At 41.6% G+C, this 19,006-nt stretch overlaps 1 protein-coding gene across 1 annotated transcript in view; it reads left to right on the forward strand.

The window, feature by feature from the left end:
* The window catches only part of LOC124132198 (vacuolar protein sorting-associated protein 8 homolog), a 50,540-nt gene extending 32,256 nt beyond the window's left edge, over positions 1-18,284 (forward strand). Inside the window, exons 28-44 of the mRNA XM_048382153.1 lie at positions 782-848; positions 1,080-1,172; positions 1,289-1,428; positions 1,848-1,932; positions 2,470-2,568; positions 2,784-2,923; positions 4,059-4,215; positions 5,194-5,283; positions 5,822-5,885; positions 6,298-6,395; positions 7,520-7,601; positions 7,828-7,910; positions 8,983-9,063; positions 9,295-9,461; positions 13,771-13,969; positions 16,025-16,093; positions 17,736-18,284. Of these exons, the coding sequence (XP_048238110.1) occupies positions 782-848; positions 1,080-1,172; positions 1,289-1,428; positions 1,848-1,932; positions 2,470-2,568; positions 2,784-2,923; positions 4,059-4,215; positions 5,194-5,283; positions 5,822-5,885; positions 6,298-6,395; positions 7,520-7,601; positions 7,828-7,910; positions 8,983-9,063; positions 9,295-9,461; positions 13,771-13,969; positions 16,025-16,093; positions 17,736-17,873 (1,852 nt within the window). The 3' untranslated portion in view covers positions 17,874-18,284. The remainder of the gene's footprint in view (positions 1-781; positions 849-1,079; positions 1,173-1,288; positions 1,429-1,847; positions 1,933-2,469; positions 2,569-2,783; positions 2,924-4,058; positions 4,216-5,193; positions 5,284-5,821; positions 5,886-6,297; positions 6,396-7,519; positions 7,602-7,827; positions 7,911-8,982; positions 9,064-9,294; positions 9,462-13,770; positions 13,970-16,024; positions 16,094-17,735) is intronic.
* The last annotated feature ends 722 nt before the right edge of the window (positions 18,285-19,006 follow it).

A 19,006-nucleotide genomic window follows, 5' to 3' on the forward strand; every position in this document is an offset into this window, starting at 1 on the left:
TTGTGTGACAGGATTGCCTAGCGACAGAGGGTGTTAACAGATGATGTGAATGATTAAATGTCTGTGTGTTGTGTGACAGGATTGCCAAGTTACAGAGGGTGTTAACAGATGATGTGGATGATATCTTGTCTGTGTGTTGTGTGACAGGATTGCCTAGCGACATGGTGTTAACAGATGATATAGATGATTACATGTCTGTGTGTTGTGTGACAGGATTGCAAGGCGACAGAGGGTGTTATCAGATGATTACATGTCTGTGTGTTGTGTGACAGGATTGCCAGGTGTCAGAGGGTGTTAACAGATGATTACATGTCTGTATGTTGTGTGACAGGATTGCCAAGTGACGGAGGGTGTTAACAGATGATGTGGATGATTACATGTCTGTGTGTTGTGTGACAGGATTGCCAAGTGGCAGAGGGTGTTAACAGATGATATGGATGATTACATGTCTGTGTGTTGTGTGACAGGATTGCCAGGCAACAGAGGGTGTTAACAGATGATTACATGTCTGTATGTTGTGTGACAGGATTGCCAAGCAACAGAGGGTGTTAACAGATGATTACATGTCTGTATGTTGTGTGACAGGATTGCCAAGCGACAGAGGGTGTTAACAGTTGATAACATGTCTTGGATAACATGTCTGTATGATGAGTGATAGGATTGCCAAGCGACAGAGGACGTTAACAGATGATTTACATGTCTGTATGTTGTGTGACAGGATTGCTTGGCGACAGAGGGTGTTAACAGATAGATGATTACATGTCTGTGTGTTGTGTCACAGGATTGCCAAGCGACAGAGGGTGGTGGACATTCTGCTGCAGATCATGGTGGAGAGTGTGGGCTTCACGGTGAGTCACGTCCTCAGGTCCATGTATTCCTAATCAAGCAACAATTTAACTCGCTTTTTGAAAAGAAGGATTTTATAAGTTGGCTTTTCCATACAACAAGCTGTGTTTGGACATAACTTAGGTAGTTACCAGTTAATTATGGTTGAAGCTCTTCACCATTTTTATTCTCATCCTTGATAATATTTCAAATATTTGTTAATCACATCACACAGTAAACATGTCTTGTTTCAGCCAACACAAGTAGGAGTCCTATTTACATTCCTAGCTCGGCAGATGGCTCGACATGAGAACACCATCATCGTCAACAGAGTGCTGTTTGAACAGGTAACGATATCCTCAGCAACAAACAAACAAACAAACAAATACCATAGTATTGACAGGTATATCCCCATGAGAGAGAGAGAGAGAGAGAGAATTCATGAAATGGGTGTGTGTTGCAGGTGTTGGAGTTCCTGTCCAATCCTGAGGATGAGTCTCGCCATGAGGAACGACAGCAAGCACTCATGGAGCTGATCCACGCAGGGGGGCTGCAGCAGTTTGACGAGGGGAGACTGCTCCGTCTTGCAGAAAATGCTAAATTGTAGGTCAATAATCATTTATCATTCTTACTATGATCACTAATATAATAGGTTTAGGTGTCCATGTGAGTGTGCAATTAAGTTTTAGACATTCTTAGATTTCATCATTATCTATTAGATCTTGTTGGAAGTGGCATATGCCAGTGACCCTTTGTCAGATCCATACTTTGATGGCACCACAATAACATCTACAGCCTATGTCACTTTGAGGTTTCCTCCACCATTAAACTAACACTTGGAAACTACTGACATAGTGTTCATTAAGCACAACTCACTCCTTCTACAAAGTTATGTACCAGATTCAGGTTATCTTGAGAAATGGTCAAAACTTTTGATGCTGAAGTTTACAATAAATGATTTAAAGCTAGCTGTATGATAGTCAGTGATAGTCCCAAGCCAGTCCTGAGTGCTATCTTTTCAGTTACCGTGTGAGTGAATACCTGTACGAGAAGAGGTGCGAATATGACAAGATCCTCGGCTGTTATCTACGTGACCCCTCCAGACGAGTAAGTCCTACCAAGTGATACCTATCACTTGGTTTAATTGCTGATCAATGTTTTGAATGCAATCCATTTGTATTTTGTGGGTCCATACCGAGGAGGGTTCCTGTTTATGTTTATAAAATATGTGTCCAGTCATAATTATGAGCTACGAAATCTCTTATGATTTTATTGATTACAATACATGTATGTCATTTAGTAGGGAACTTCTTTGTCAGCAATAATCATGTTTTGCAATTGTAACCAGTTAGGGTGAAAAGTGAGAGACATTTTAATCCTTTAAGGATGGATCTGGGACATAGGAGCTGAGTATTTAGTAGTAACTGAATGGATAAAGTATTTACTTGTCTTGCTGAAGACCAGGTTTCCCTACATGTGTACAATTTATTAGTACCATTCTTGATGCTTTCACTGATAGGGGGGGATATACCTTTTGTTTATAACAGTGTAAAACCCTAATCATACACTGACTGTGCAGCACGATCACAGTCTGTGTGGAGTTTCTTTGTGCTTTGTAACCAAGCATTGCTGTTTGTGCTTCAGTACCATTCCTTCAGTTACATCGAGAGCATCATCCAGAGTGAGCGGTACACTACTGTACAGAAGGGCTCAGTCAGGACAGAAGCTCTCAAACATCTACAGGTAGGAACAGCATTAGCTACTTGCTAGATTTTGACATAATCATGTGATATCGTAATCAACATTGCATGTAGTCAAATGATGTGATATTTAATGATTACAGACATGGATTAAAGTTTACTTCAGCATGACATTACAGTACAATAATACTTGGATGGTGACAATGTGATAGTGGTCACTATGGTCACTGCTTGGTCAATCCACCTTTTGTGTAACAGGAGCTGGTGTCTATAGACTGCAAGCAGGCTGCCCAGACAGTTATTACATGTTTGGCTGATAACCTCAGCGATGTCGTCAGGAAGCTGCAGACCAAACCAGCAGTCCTGTTTGAGTTCTTGCAAGGAGTCATATCTTACAGGTAAGCATCAGAGTCATATCCTACAATTAGGCATTCAGAGTCATATCCTACAGGTAGGCTTTCAGTCATATCCTACATGTAGGTATTCAGAGTCATATCCTACAATTATGCATTCAGAGTCATATCCTACAGGTAGGCTTTCACTCATATCCTACATGTAGGTATTGAGAGTCATATCCTACGTGTAGGTATTTAGAGTCATATCCTTCAAGTAGGCCTTCAGTTATATCTTACATGTAGGCCTTCAGATTCATATCCTACAGGTAAGCATTAAGAGTCATATCCTACATGTAGGTGTTCAGAGTCATATCCTTCAAGTAGGCCTTCAGAGTCATATCCTACAGGTAAGCATTAAGAGTCATATCCTACATTTAGGCATTCAGAGTCGTATCCTACAGGTGGGTATTCAGAGTCATATCCTACAGGTAAGCATTAAGAGTCATATCCTACAGGTAGGCTTTCAGTCATCTTACATGTAGGCCTTCAGAGTCATATCCTACAGGTAAGCATTAAGAGTCATATCCTACATTTAGGCATTCAGAGTCGTATCCTACAGGTGGGTATTCAGAGTCATATCCTTCAAGTAGGCCTTCAGAGTCATATCCTACAGGTAGGCAATCTTGAGGGCAATTCCATGTTTTAGGAATCCAAGAAACTGACATTGACCAAGGTCAGCAGCCATAAGACATGATTTGCTGAATTGTGGTCAATAATAATTTTAATACATAACTTAAAAAACAAGAAAATTTCAAATTCAACAATAATTGAATAGGATGTTAAGGAAAGTCACAGGAGATGATGCACAACAAGCCTTTCATTACGCTGTCTCTCATTGACTGACAATATTTCTCACCTTTGAGTCCATTGGCTTAATCATGCAGGGCAATATCACTTTCGATCGCTGCATGGCAGGGTGGATCTCAGGGCAATACCATGTTTTAAGGAAGGTCATGTGACCCTTTCTCCTCCAGTGAAAATACAGATATGATTCGTAAATGTAATAAGGAGTCATTTCCTTCAGGGGTGTCTTACCAGATGAGGTCCGATTATATTCATGTACCACAATCAGTGTATCTGGGCTTTCTACCTGTATGTAGGAATATGCATGTAACTATGGTTTGCTTGATGGTTGCAGAGACTCTCAGAGCAGTGCTGTCCACATAGATCGCCAGATCACCATTGAGCCCAATATTATCGAGCTGTACATCAATCTCATGTGTGAGCACCGGCCCCATGATGTGTGCAACTTCATCAAGATGAATGAAGGCTACAGACTTGAGCAGACACTGGAGGTAGGTACAAGCATGTTCTTAAGAATACAATGGAATAAGTGGTCTGACTGATCCAGATCTCTGTCAGCCTCAATTGACTGTCCTACAGTAATCTATCGTAAATTCTAACGTGGTTGGAGGTGAGATCACAGGCATCACCCACTGTTTAATAGACAACAGATGGTGCTATATGTGGTTGTGTGAAGACTTCCCTTGGTGATGATGTAGGATGATCTCAACTGTGGGGTTTGATACAGGGTCACTATGTATACATTTGAGCAAATGTCTAGCTACGGAAAGTATGAAATTTTAGTATTCTACGATAGCAATCTCATTCAAATGACTCATTGTTAATGGCCGTGAATATGCTGGCTACAGTCCAATCTTTGCCCTCTTGATCCAGCTATAACAGGCAGGGACCTTGCCATCATGTAGCATAAATACCAGCTATAACAGGTAGGGACCTTGCCATAATGTAGCATAAATGGATGATCCCTTGATTTTTTAGTACAATCAAACTGATTCAAGTCTTCCTACGCCCTGATTTGAGGACTTATGTTTATTAAATTATGAGCAGGACACTTTTTGCACTTCTTGTGTAAACATTGTATATACATACAACAAACTATTGTATGAATAGATAAGCTGTTGTATATGTACCTGATCTTATCAGCTGGGAGACACAAACACAAACACAAGAATCCTACTACTCTGAGCCTCTATCACAACCTGAGACTCAAGTCCAGTTTAGATTTGAATGTAATTAATGTACATGGTATCAGTGATGCTAGGGAATCCATCAGGTAACCAAAATGTCAACACCCAACAGTGAAATATCTGGTCAGTAACATGTTTTGTCTCGTATGAAGTTATCCAAATATGTTTTATTTTTAACAATGATTCAAGATGACCACTTGTTCAGGCTATGCTGCAATGTGAAGAGTTTCTAGGACATTTCAGCAGTCTGCATGTTGCTGTGACATAGATGTCATGTTGCAGATATGCAGGAAGCACAAGGCGTCGGAGGCCACGGCATACCTCCTGGAGAAGGCGGGAGACATTCAGGGAGCGTTTGGCATTGTCTTGGAGGTATGGTTCTAGTAGATATCTGGATGTCATAGGATGACATTTCAAACTCAAAGATACGTTTATGGGTCCTTTAAGTCGAATTGGTTTTAATGATATATTTATTGTTAATAAGTGTTGTAATATGAACATACGATAGTTGTGATACTAATGCCTTTTTGTACATACTTTTAGGATTTTGTTTAGAGAATAATTTTAGGTGTGTGGTGGAAATGACACTGAAAACTGTAATGTTGATCAGGGCACTGAAGACATGGTTTACTATTGTTTTTCTCTGTAACTTTCGTCAGCTACATACAGGTGGCACAGTTGTCAAAGGTGCCACAATTCTCTCTGCACAGTTGTATCCCTTGTGAAACCTATGATCGTGTCTTCAAATCCTTGATTTGGTGTCTTGGTTTGTCAGCACTATACTCAGCACTCTTGTGTGTCACCAAAGTGGTAATTCAGGCTTTCCTCCCATATGAAGTTGCTATGCCAACACAATTACACTTCTCATTAAAGTGGAGTTAAAGCATACCAACTCACTGTTATCTTCCAGAACATGCAGAGCAAGATAAAATGTCTGATGGAGGTGCTTGAGTCAAGGGAGAAATCTCAGAGAGGTAGGTTCTGCGAGTCAGAGAGATTACTAAATACCCGGTGTATAGGCAATAACCATTAGACTGTGTTACATTGCACTGAAGGTGGCAGAATGTAATAAAGTGTGATTGAGCAAAACATGGGCTATAAACAAATCTAAATCTGTAGTAATAATTATGCATTTATGGTTATTGATCACAGTGAGTACCAAATATTGAATTAATTGAATTGAGTTCATAGGTATCATGCTGTTTGTTTCATTCATAGTTGCATGTATGCTGTTGACAGTTGTCAAGCTTTGGTTTCAAAAGCCTTTTGACAAGGCAACAGAATTTGTTGATGAAACTGTGGCCACATGTTCCAATGATCTCACATCTGTGGCCATGAATTCAGGCAGGCTATGGAGATGCTGATTTGTGTTGCTTGTGTTCCCAGATCCGCTTGTTCTGTTCCAAGAGGTGGAGGCCATTCTGCTGGTCATCATTCAGCTCTGTCAGCGGAACTCAGGCAAGATGGACGAAGCTGGACGTGAGGTGAGATGTGACTCTTGTAAAATAGATGGCATCATCCTGAACACTTTCTGTGTCTACTGAACCTAGCCATTATCTAAAGGATTGTAAGCAGAGTGAATATTTCACTATTTGTACAGAATTGGTCTTCAGCAACCCATGTTTGTCGTAAGACCCGTTTAACAGGATTGGGTGGTCAAGCTTGCTGACTTGGTTGATGCATGTCATCGTATCTGAATTGCGTAGATCAATGCTCATGATGTCAATCACTGGATTGTCAGGTCAAGACTGGGTTATTTACAGACCGCCGTCATATAGCCAGAATATTGCTGAGTGCGGCATTAAACAGCAAGCAAACAAACAAACACTATTTGTATCGTGCTGCCAGTTGAAGCAAATATCAGTTTCACATTTAGTTATGCAGCTTTGATATTTATGTGTCATTTGTCATTACGCATGTGCTTGCGGTCTGATCAACTGAATGTTGAATGTACCCTTTTAAATCAGAAACACACATAGCCAAATTTTGAGGTACATTCCAACCCTCCTCCTTTGCTTTTTTTAAAACAGCTGTAAATAGGTTTTGTACCTAATATGATTAAATGACGGATTTTGAATAAATGCCAGGGTCTCAAATAAACACTGGGGTCTCAATGATATGCTGGGCCTCGCCAGGTAGTTTTTAAGCTCTGAATATTCACCGTTATCATACTCTCATGTCAGAATGATGAGATCTGATTGGTCCGCGTGATCTTGATAAAATACTGTGTAACCTGCCTTGGAAGTGATAAATTTCTCAGCAGGGAAATAAATCTCTTATACCTCTTACACAAGCCTCTGGCTTGTTCAAGGCTTATACAAGCCTCTGGCTTGTGGTATAAAACCTAACGTGGGACGTATAAAACCCCATGTACCCCATGTGATCCTGCTACAAATTATATTATTAGCTTTGCATTTACACACTGGGGGCTTTATTTATTGAGGAAATACGGTAAACTTTGCCAATATTTTATTTGGACCTTAACTTTTTGTAATTCCTGTATTTGACCTTGTCATATGTATTAGCAGATTTAAAAAATGATTTACATATTATTGAGATGCTGCAAAATAAGGAAATGAACACTGTGTTTTTTGTCTACTGTGTTCAGGCTCTGTGGTTTCCCCTGCTGGAGAACATCATGTCGCCCCAGAAGAGGATGAAAGATACTGCAAATAAACAAATCATAGAAGGTGGTATATAGCATATCAACAACTTTGTCAATTGGTATGCATAAAAAATATCAATACTAAAGACTCCCTTACAAGGCAGGCAGATTGATAGAAACTATTCACATAAAACAATATTTATGAAAAAGAAATTATTGTCAAGAAAAAGATTCATCATTAATCTGTCTCCAGAAAAAAATACTGCATTTTAGAACACACGTAACTAAGAATATTATTTTGACTATTTCAGATTTCAAGCAGATGACCCACCATGTACTGAACAGCATGATGGGATACATCTCTCCACCAGCCATACTGAAGAAGATCATGCAGGTGTGTATCATTGTCATAACACCAGGTGTTCTAGTGCTCCTTGAGCCACATATCTTCATATCCAAAAATTATATGTCACACCCCTTTCATGCACTGTTGCACCTAAAGAGTATGTTTGTAATGTGATAAATCTCTTTGAAATCACATTTTACACGGTTATGATACTTTCGGCAGTCAAAGTTGGCTCAGGGTTCACCTGATGTGACCTCCTCAGGGTTTGTCGGATCTCAATGCAGAATTATTGTAACATGTAATCAAAGGTTTTAATGAGATTGTAACATGATCAAAATGGAAGGTGGGTGGGGGTGGGGGGGATACATTTCTTTAAGTTAGCGAGCGTATTATGTTGTGGTGCTTAGTCCATTTTCCGTTTCCAGTCCAGTTTTAAACATGGCCACCACTGTGTCTTCATACCGGTATTTCTGGTGATCTACAGAGCCTCGTGGCACTCTCCTACCCAGAGTTCCTTGCCAGCATATAGTACCTCTGCCACAGGCCAGCACCATGTGACGATTCGTCACATCTTTCACAGTCCGTTCAAGATATTGCATATGCTTTTCATATGGCATAGAATGGTTAACTTTCATTGAGAAAATATCCTTAATCATGAAAAACTATTTCCATTTGCGTATTTATCATATGTTTACATTGGTTGTACGGCTCCACATGCTGTCATTGAAGCTCTACAGAGAACTAGCGATACGGTCACTTTTATGTGTAAATATGTATTGTCATGCAACTCACTGTCGCAGTTGTAGTAGAATATTTATATAATTATGCAAAACATTATGTAAAGTGCCCCCAAATACCTACATTAGTCCGTTCTATTCTGATTTCTGAAAAAGCGAGTTTGTTCACCAACAAGAGAAAAGGATGGTGATGTGAATTGCAAATTAGCCTGTGGCAGTGGTGCTATACTGAGTCACCACTGCTGTGGAGTGTGAGCCTTGTGGATCTATTTTTGTTGAATATATTGTCTCCATTTGTCTGATGAGTTGACAGAAGCTTATTTTATGCAGACTGAATGGGAAATTCCTCAGTTGTGCTTTGACTGTTTCATTGTTTCCTCCAGGACCCGACGTACAACACTGGCAAGTTCGGGGAGGTGAAGGAGCTCATCATCGGGATGCTGGAGAACTACAACTATGAACAGGTAGGCTGCTGCTCAACATAGTACCAGTGCCTGTTTTTCAGGACATTTAAAAACTGACTCCCAGGGTACAGAAAATGGCTTCAGTGCATCCTGTTTGTCGTAGGAACTTTATTAAACACGGTTTCGTTTGTATCATAACATGACAACAACCAAAGAAGTGATCAAGATATGTCACAGAAGTCATGGTCGTATTGTGTAAGCGTTTTGATACATCTTGATGTTCTGTTGCAGACCCTGATGAAGACATGCAAGAACCTACTGTATCATGATCTACATGTTCATCTGCGGAGTCTGACCTGTGCGGCAACTCGAGGCTTCGTTCCACGTGGAGACAGCTGCCACCTGTGCAACCGCAACTTTGTAAACCCCTCCGACACAGACCCAGTGACAGTGTTCAGGTACGACATTGATCCCTGTATCACATCCCCTCTGACACAGACCCAGTGACAGTGTTCAGGTATGACATTGATCCCTGTATCACATCCCCTCTGACACAGACCCAGTGACAGTGTTCAGGTACTACCTACATTGATCCCTGTATCACAACCTCTCCGACACAGACCCAGTGACAGTGTTCAGGTACTACCTTCATTGATCCCTGTATCACATCCCCTCCGACACAGACCCAGTGACAGTGTTCAGGTACTACCTTCATTGATCCCTGTATCACATCCCCTCCGACACAGACCCAGTGACAGTGTTCAGGTACTACCTTCATTGATCCCTGTATCACATCCCTCCGACACAGACCCAGTGACAGTGTTCAGGTACAACATTAATCCCTGTATCACATCCCCTCCGACACAGACCCAGTGACAGTGTTCAGGTACGTCATTGATCCCTGTATCACACCCCCTCTGACACAGACCCAGTGACAGTGTTCAGGTACTACATTGATCCCTGTATCACATCCCCTCCGACACAGACCCAGTGACAGTGTTCAGGTACTACCTTCATTGATCCCTGTATCACATCCCCTCCGACACAGACCCAGTGACAGTGTTCAGGTACTACCTACATTGATCCCTGTATCACATCCCCTCCGACACAGACCCAGTGACAGTGTTCAGGTACTCCCTTCATTGATCCCTGTATCACATCCCCTCCGACACAGACCCAGTGACAGTGTTCAGGTACGACATTGATCCCTGTATCACATCCCCTCCGACACAGACCCAGTGACAGTGTTCAGGTACGACATTGATCCCTGTATCACATCCCCTCTGACACAGACCCAGTGACAGTGTTCAGGTACGACATTGATCCCTGTATCACATCCCCTCTGACACAGACCCAGTGACAGTGTTCAGGTACTACCTACATTGATCCCTGTATCACATCCCCTCCGACACAGACCCAATGACAGTGTTCAGGTACTACCTGCATTGATCCCTGTATCACATCCCCTCCGACACAGACCCAGTGACAGTGTTCAGGTACTACATTGATCCCTGTATCACATCCCCTCCGACACAGACCCAGTGACAGTGTTCAGGTACGACATTGATCCCTGTATCACATCCCCTCCGACCCAGACCCAGTGACAGTGTTCAGGTATACATTGATCCCTGTATCACATCCCCTCTGACACAGACCCAGTGACAGTGTTCAGGTACGACATTGATCCCTGTATCACATCCCCTCCGACACAGACCCAGTGACAGTGTTCAGGTACTACCTTCATTGATCCCTGTATCACATCCCCTCCGACACAGACCCAGTGGCAGTGTTCAGGTACGTCATTGATCCCTGTATCACATCCCCTCCGACACAGACCCAGTGACAGTGTTCAGGTACAACATTGATCCCTGTATCACATTCCCTCCGACACAGACCCAGTGACAGTGTTCAGGTACGACATTGATCCCTGTATCACATCCCCTCCGACAAAGACCCAGTGACAGTGTTCAGGTACTACCTTCATTGATCCCTGTATCACATCCCCTCCGACACAGACCCAGTGACAGTGTTCAGGAACGACATTGATCCCTGTATCACATCCCCTCCGACACAGACCCAGTGACAGTGTTCAGGTACTACCTTCATTGATCCCTGTATCACATCCCCTCCGACACAGACCCAGTGACAGTGTTCAGGTACAACATTTATCCCTGTATCACATCCCCTCCGACACAGACCCAGTGACAGTGTTCAGGTACGTCATTGATCCCTGTATCACATCCCCTCTGACACAGACCCAGTGACAGTGTTCAGGTACTACCTACATTGATCCCTGTATCACATCCCCTCTGACACAGACCCAGTGACAGTGTTCAGGTACTACCTACATTGATCTCGGTATCACATCCCCTCCGACACAGACCCAGTGACAGTGTTCAGGAACGACATTGATCCCTGTATCACATCCCCTCCGACACAGACCCAGTGACAGTGTTCAGGTACTACCTTCATTGATCCCTGTATCACATCCCCTCTGACACAGACCCAGTGACAGTGTTCAGGTACAACATTAATCCCTGTATCACATCCCCTCCGACACAGACCCAGTGACAGTGTTCAGGAACGACATTGATCCCTGTATCACATCCCCTCCGACACAGACCCAGTGACAGTGTTCAGGTACTACCTTCATTGATCCCTGTATCACATCCCCTCCGACCCAGACCCAGTGACAGTGTTCAGGTACAACATTAATCCCTGTATCACATCCCCTCCGACACAGACCCAGTGACAGTGTTCAGGTACGTCATTGATCCCTGTATCACATCCCCTCTGACACAGACCCAGTGACAGTGTTCAGGTACTACCTACATTGATCCCTGTATCACATCCCCTCTGACACAGACCCAGTGACAGTGTTCAGGTACTACCTACATTGATCCCTGTATCACATCCCCTCCGACACAGACCCAGTGACAGTGTTCAGGTACGTCATTGATCCCTGTATCACATCCCCTCTGACACAGACCCAGTGACAGTGTTCAGGTACGTCATTGATCTCGGTATCACATCCCCTCTGACACAGACCCAGTGACAGTGTTCAGGTACTACCTACATTGATCCCTGTATCACATCCCCTCCAACACAGACCCAGTGACAGTGTTCAGGTACAACATTAATCCCTGTATCACATCCCCTCCGACACAGACCCAGTGACAGTGTTCAGGTACGTCATTGATCCCTGTATCACATCCCCTCTGACACAGACCCAGTGACAGTGTTCAGGTACTACCTACATTGATCCCTGTATCACATCCCCTCCGACACAGACCCAGTGACAGTGTTCAGGTACGTCATTGATCCCTGTATCACATCCCCTCTGACACAGACCCAGTGACAGTGTTCAGGTATGTCATTGATCCCTGTATCACATCCCCTCTGACACAGACCCAGTGACAGTGTTCAGGTACTACCTACATTGATCCCTGTATCACATCCCCTCCGACACAGACCCAGTGACAGTGTTCAGGTACAACATTAATCCCTGTATCACATCCCCTCCGACACAGACCCAGTGACAGTGTTCAGGTACGTCATTGATCCCTGTATCACATCCCCTCTGACACAGACCCTGTGACAGTGTTCAGGTACTACCTACATTGATCCCTGTATCACATCCCCTCTGACACAGACCCAGTGACAGTGTTCAGGTATGACATTGATCTCGGTATCACATCCCCTCTGACACAGACCCAGTGACAGTGTTCAGGTACTACCTACATTGATCCCTGTATCACATCCCCTCTGACACAGACCCAGTGACAGTGTTCAGGTATGACATTGATCTCGGTATCACATCCCCTCTGACAGACCCAGATTGCATGTGAGACTACAAGATATTTCACAGTGTCAGAAGCTCTTACATCTCTGCCTTAAGGCTAAAAAAAATAATAGCATCATCATTAAGTCTGCTGCACAGTTTGTTTTAATTTCCTTTTTTAAAAAAAATAAAAAAATCCTAATACTCCAATGCAGTCCAATATAGCACACAGTTACTTCCTTTACATGCGCATCTCGTGTTATGGTCATTGCAGCAATAGGAGTTTGTATGCTTATTTATGTAGGAGGCCCTTTCCCAGATTGATGGTACACAGCTGTTTATTTGGTAACATACTAGTTTGAACAAGCCCCCACTTGAACGACACCACCTATCCGCACTATATTTTCAAAAGGTCTTTGCCTGGGAACCAATTCTTTTAATTTTTTAAGCCTAAATAGAGATTATTAGCCGAAGTATGTTTCCATATAGTAAATATGATATGATAGGAATAGAAAATATGTATTATGTGAGTCAATAGTGTGAGAAAGACAACATTGCATTGATGTATGGAGCTTGAAAGTAGTTCTTGCCAGGTGACCTCATTTGCACATTTATCGGAACGTGATACCTAGTTTATTGGATTGCATTATCACATGAAAAACACCAGCCATTACGTGATAAAGCTGCTTAAGGTATGGATGATGGAATCAAGCACTGTTAAACTTTAATTGTCCATAAACCATAACACTCGGGTCTTGGAACCTGGTCAACAATTGATTTTCGAACCAACACAAGCATTTCTTGACTTTCATTTCCTGGTAATAATCACAGATATAGATTTTGACCAGAAACATTGTTGTGGCCTCAACTCAGGGTTTCCTGAATGCAAGACAATGACAAACTTACCTTGACCAGATAGATCATACCCACTTTGTAAGGTTGTCACATGCCAAATACTTAATATTGTGTTGTGTATGTTACCACAGATGTGGGCACAGCTACCACATAGCTTGTCTCAGGGTGCTGGGGTCTATCCATGTGATTGATGGGGAGGAGACATGGGTGTGCTATTTGTGCAGTAATGCCAAGAGAACGGGTCGACTACACAGCTCTCGCTTCCACCGATCTCTCTCCAACCCCAGTCAGGCTGCTCTACACAAGCAAGAGAAGTCCAAGTCAAAAGAGGTATGGCATGTACATGTTGAAGGTCACTTGAACCATGTCTCTCTTTCATGTAAACTTTCACATCTTGTGACCATACAAGATTTTTTAAGTTGATGCATTGCTCTAGAAAATGTAACTCTGACCTACCCTTATCTATGATTGTGAACTTTGATATCTAGAATGTGTAGAACCATGATAACCTGGTGCTTTGTGTTGTGGTTGCAAGGCAAACATAATTTTGACAATACAATTACATGTACAAATGAATAATAGTATAGGACGTGATGAAGAATCTGTTTCATTTGCATATTCTTATTTATGACAGATATAGAGAATCTCACCCAAGTGTCTTTTGATATCAAATATATCAACGCCTGTTGATATATTTGATATCAAAAGACACGAGGGGGAGATTTTATTTATCATCCAACATCATTCTTCCAACTTTTTCAGTTTGTAGACAGTAGTGAGCAGTGTCTTAAGTGTAAAAAGTACTGCTAACAGCTTCAGTGGTAACCAATGATATTACAATGGTCTGCAAAGCATTGTGATGCAATTTCATTGCAGCGATATCGCCACTATGGATATCGTTCCATCTCACCAAAGCGATATCTCTTGTGGGAGCCAGTTTTGGATGATGAATTATGATAGCGATAACTTATGGTTGTTTAGCTTTCTTTATGAAGATATATGTAATAAGACATAACCTACACATATGTACTCTGCAAAAAAAAGAAACGCAAAAGTAGTAATATTGTAAATATCTGACAGAGTGTTGCAAAATTAATACCAAAAATGAATTAGGATTGATTTGTGTGGAAAGAATGGGATACTGCAAAAATTTGGTGAAAATTTGCAAATACACAACCAAGTGAGAGCTTGATGCCGAAACACACCAACATGACATGCATGTTCAACATCACTATGGGCTATAAAAAATGTGGGTTTTCATTTCCTTGCCATCACAATCTTACAGCAAGTGAACAGTGAACACATGCCATGACCGGCAGAAGCCCAACACAGCAATGCCATCGGCCGACCGCAAACAGCAAAATCATCATCAGGTTTTTCTATGTTGCACCACGCACCATTACAAGACTGTGGAACTGTTATCAGACAAAAGAACAACATGTGACCTTCCCAGTTCTGGTCGACCACGTATCACTACTAGAGCAAAGCACAGATTCATATGGTTACATCAGTGAAGTGAAAGGGCCACTATGGCAATACCAGTTTTGCCGACCGCAAACAGCAGAATCATCATCAGGTTTTTCTACGTTGCACCACGCACTATTACAAGACTGTGGAACTGTTATCAGACAAAAGAACAACATGTGACCTTCCCAGTTCTGGTCGACCACGTATCACTACTAGAGCAAAGCACAGATTCATATGGTTACATCAGTGAAGTGAAAGGGCCACTATGGCAATACCAGTTTTGCATATCAGCCCAGACAGTGAGGAACCATTAACGTGGACCTACATCGTCTGCTGCGACGTCAATGGTGTCCAGGTCACAGTATGGCCATAACTGCAATGGAGATGTTTTATGCTTTGCCGTGTGGATGGTAGATGTCGTGTTTACAGGAAGTCGACAGATTTGGTGGTGAAAGTGTGATGATGTGGGCAGCCATCTCCTTCACTGGTGGAAGACTTGGTGCAAGTTCTGGAGAATTTAATGGCACAACGTTACATGGATGAGATTCTTCAGCCACACATCCTTCACATTATGCAACAAGCAAACGTCATTTTCCAAAAAGACAATGCCCGACAATGCAACAGCCTTTTTCAGGAATCACATCCAGGTCTCTAGATTTAAGCCCAATCAAACATTTATGGGATGCACTGGATCAACGACGGCGAACATGTCAGCAACAACCACAGAACCTCCGACAGTTGGCACAGGGTCAATGACAATGATGTGTGCCAAGTTTGAACAATCGATTGCCATCCAATTTGATTATGATATTTAACATATACATCTAAAATCACTTTTGCGTTTCATTTATTGCAGGGAAAGTATATCTTGCAGGCGTTGACACTAGAAATGTTGTATTTCATGTTGTTTTTTCTCAGTCAGCTCTTGATCCCCAACATGCCCAAGCCTTTGAGAGTGTCCGCCGAGCAATGAAGACTCCCTCCAGAGTGAGTACTCAAATGTTCATAAATGAGGGGGCTTCATTCATAATGGATGTTTGCAAGTACTTTTGTAAAAATGATCTGTATCTTTATTGCCTTTTCTGGGCCCAGTCATCTAAGATACCACTAATTCGCTGTACTATGTTGCATCCCTTTAACATGCTAGAATGCTATGATCATGGGTTCAAATCCCAGATTCGCCCTCAATTGTGCTTGTGGGTTTCACCAAAGTGGAAAAGCATCCTGCTGCACTTAGGCCTTTACACACATCAAGTGGACATGTCATGATACCCAGAGCTATCAAACACTTTCAGGCGATGTGAAATGGGGCTTAACGTTGCATCCAAGGTGTGTGTGCGCTTTCTAGTGCGTTTTAACATAAAGGCAGGGCAACATTAAGTAACATCTTTTAACGTTTAGGTTTGACGCAACCGGGGATCAAACCCTGGACACTACCAGTAGACAAAGGAGGCGGTCCAAAAGGCTTTGAACCTAACATACATAAAACTGAAATATTGTCTTGAGCTTTAATTGTTTCTCAACTTAGCCTCCTTACAGTTCAATACGCTTGTTCCATCTCTTCTCCAGGACAATTATTGTTTTGTAGAAAGTCAAGTTGCTCCACAGCAGCAACCAATTCTTGGTCCTTGTTAAATCTATGACCCCACAAGAGCTTTTTCAAATTGTAGTCACTTGGGATCGGATCTGGTGAATAGTGTCCTGATAGAGGAGGGCACCACGACTTAGTTTGCCTTAATGCTACTCTTTGATAGACATGCACAATCTTTTCAATAAGTTGGGAAAGTATTCACCATTCACAGTTGTTTCTTGTGGCAAACTATCAATGAGTATTATGCCTTTCCTGTCCAAAGATGATTGCAATAAATTTTTATGTGGATATATTTGGTTTAAACTCCATTGATTCTTGTTTGCTCTAGGGATCATAGTGATACATCTAGATGTATATTAGATGTGGTAATCCTTGTTGACTTCATTTCATCCAATAGCATTCTAGGAACCCATCAGGTACAAACCTTTGACAAATGCTGATGTTCATGAAGGATTGTTTCTTTTGACCCATACAAGAGGTCTGTTGTCTCCTATTCCTCATGGAAAGTAATGTGCCAATTGTTCAGTACGAGGTTGTGGTTGGCGTCAACGCTTTCTTCCCAACTCAACAAAAAAACAAAAATACCTTAACTAGTTTGTATTTAAAGAAGCTATCCAAATGAGAATACGACAGACATTCCAGATCCATTTTATGCGTAACGAATAGTTTAAATAATCCATTAATTTCCATCACAAACAAGGTTAGATCCAAAATCTTTTCTGGGTTAGAATAGGTCCCCAGTGGCTAAATTGATGACTTGGTTGATTGAAAATCAGGTCGGGTATGATGCCCCAGACATTAAACAACAAAAGACCTTTAATACCAATGGAACATACTACATGTTTAACACTTGAGTACTGTCAAGGATTATTGAATTTTATTCTTTAGAACATAAATAACGTTTAAGGACTAACTCACAAATAGCAACATCAGATTTATAAATTGGATTATGAGTTGGGTAAACAGAGGTCATGGCTCTTGAAAGTCTCCACATTACATGAATAGCCTCTACTACAACTTTCCATGCAAATGTTGCAGCTTGCTATCCTGACAGAGCTCGCCAGTGGAGAGCCCTCAGGGCGGAGGACTGGCTACAACAGAACTGCCTCCAGCATCTTCCAGAATGAAACCTTCAAGCTGAAGCTGGCTCCACCTATAGCTATGGAGCTAGCGTAACAAAGGATGTGACGCTTAAAAAAAAACTGTAACCAGTTACCAGTTACTTGTTATAAGAAGGTAATATCTTTATTATGTAGCAGATAATTTACATAAATGTCTAATTAAAGGGTCTACATGAATCAAAGATGAAATGACCATAATATTAGGCAAAAAAAACAGTAAGCAAATTATGTACATAGGTGTGTATACATTCAAAAGCTGCTTAAGTCTGTGGCTAACTATAAAATATGTACATGAACCAAAACCATTGCTACTAGTGTCTGCCCTGAAACTACATTGTGTTATATGTTGGCCAGAGAAGGTCATATAGTAATGTCTTATTTTCCAGATACTGTAAATATACACTGTCATGTGCAATATGTGAATGTTTTGTTATTAAAGTATGAAAATGTCAGACATCATAACAAAGGATGTGGTTTGTTTTAAACATATTTTATTCTTCCCCACCCTTAAGGCGGGGGAGTATACAGGAGAGGTTAAATTTGTAGCATGTAAGTCGACATGTTGGTTTCTTTGAAATTTCAAGCCACACAGTTACCGAAACGAAACATACAAATCATGTGAAATGTGCGTGAAATGTTGATGTTTATCTTTTCCAGCAATAAGAGATACTTCAAAATCTTCTTGCTATTCTGAGACTTAGTCACTTTTCGTAATGCTGATAACCCATGAAATTTGTTCATTTTGTTTTTAAAAGAGCTAAAAATGATCCCATTTCGCTAAAGTTAACCGGTCTATATTTTGTAAGAATAAACTATTGCGCATTGAGCGATTATCTCCTTTAGCTATAGGCGTAGTATAGAAGTGATAAATTCACGAACTGACCTTGCATTGCTGTACATCGTGCCTTATTCAAGCTGTATCACTGAGAGTGAGTGATTATCTCCCTTACCCGAACAGCTCAATTGCGCACTACCTTTGCAATGTATCGTATGTTATTCAGGCAGCCATCGAGAAACGTTCCAGGAAGGAATTTAGGCCAAGCCTGTAACGCGCACTCAATTTTCACACTGCTTTTGCAACATATATTTCAACACGATTAAATAACAGGCTTCTATAAAGTATGACTTTGTTCAATAAACAACACATGTAAAACAACGGGTTTGATATGAGAATTTTTTTATTAGTTA

Source organism: Haliotis rufescens, unplaced genomic scaffold, assembly GCF_023055435.1.
Source record: "Haliotis rufescens isolate VD_foot unplaced genomic scaffold, xgHalRufe1.0.p SCAF_4, whole genome shotgun sequence".
Taxonomy (NCBI): domain Eukaryota; kingdom Metazoa; phylum Mollusca; class Gastropoda; order Lepetellida; family Haliotidae; genus Haliotis; species Haliotis rufescens.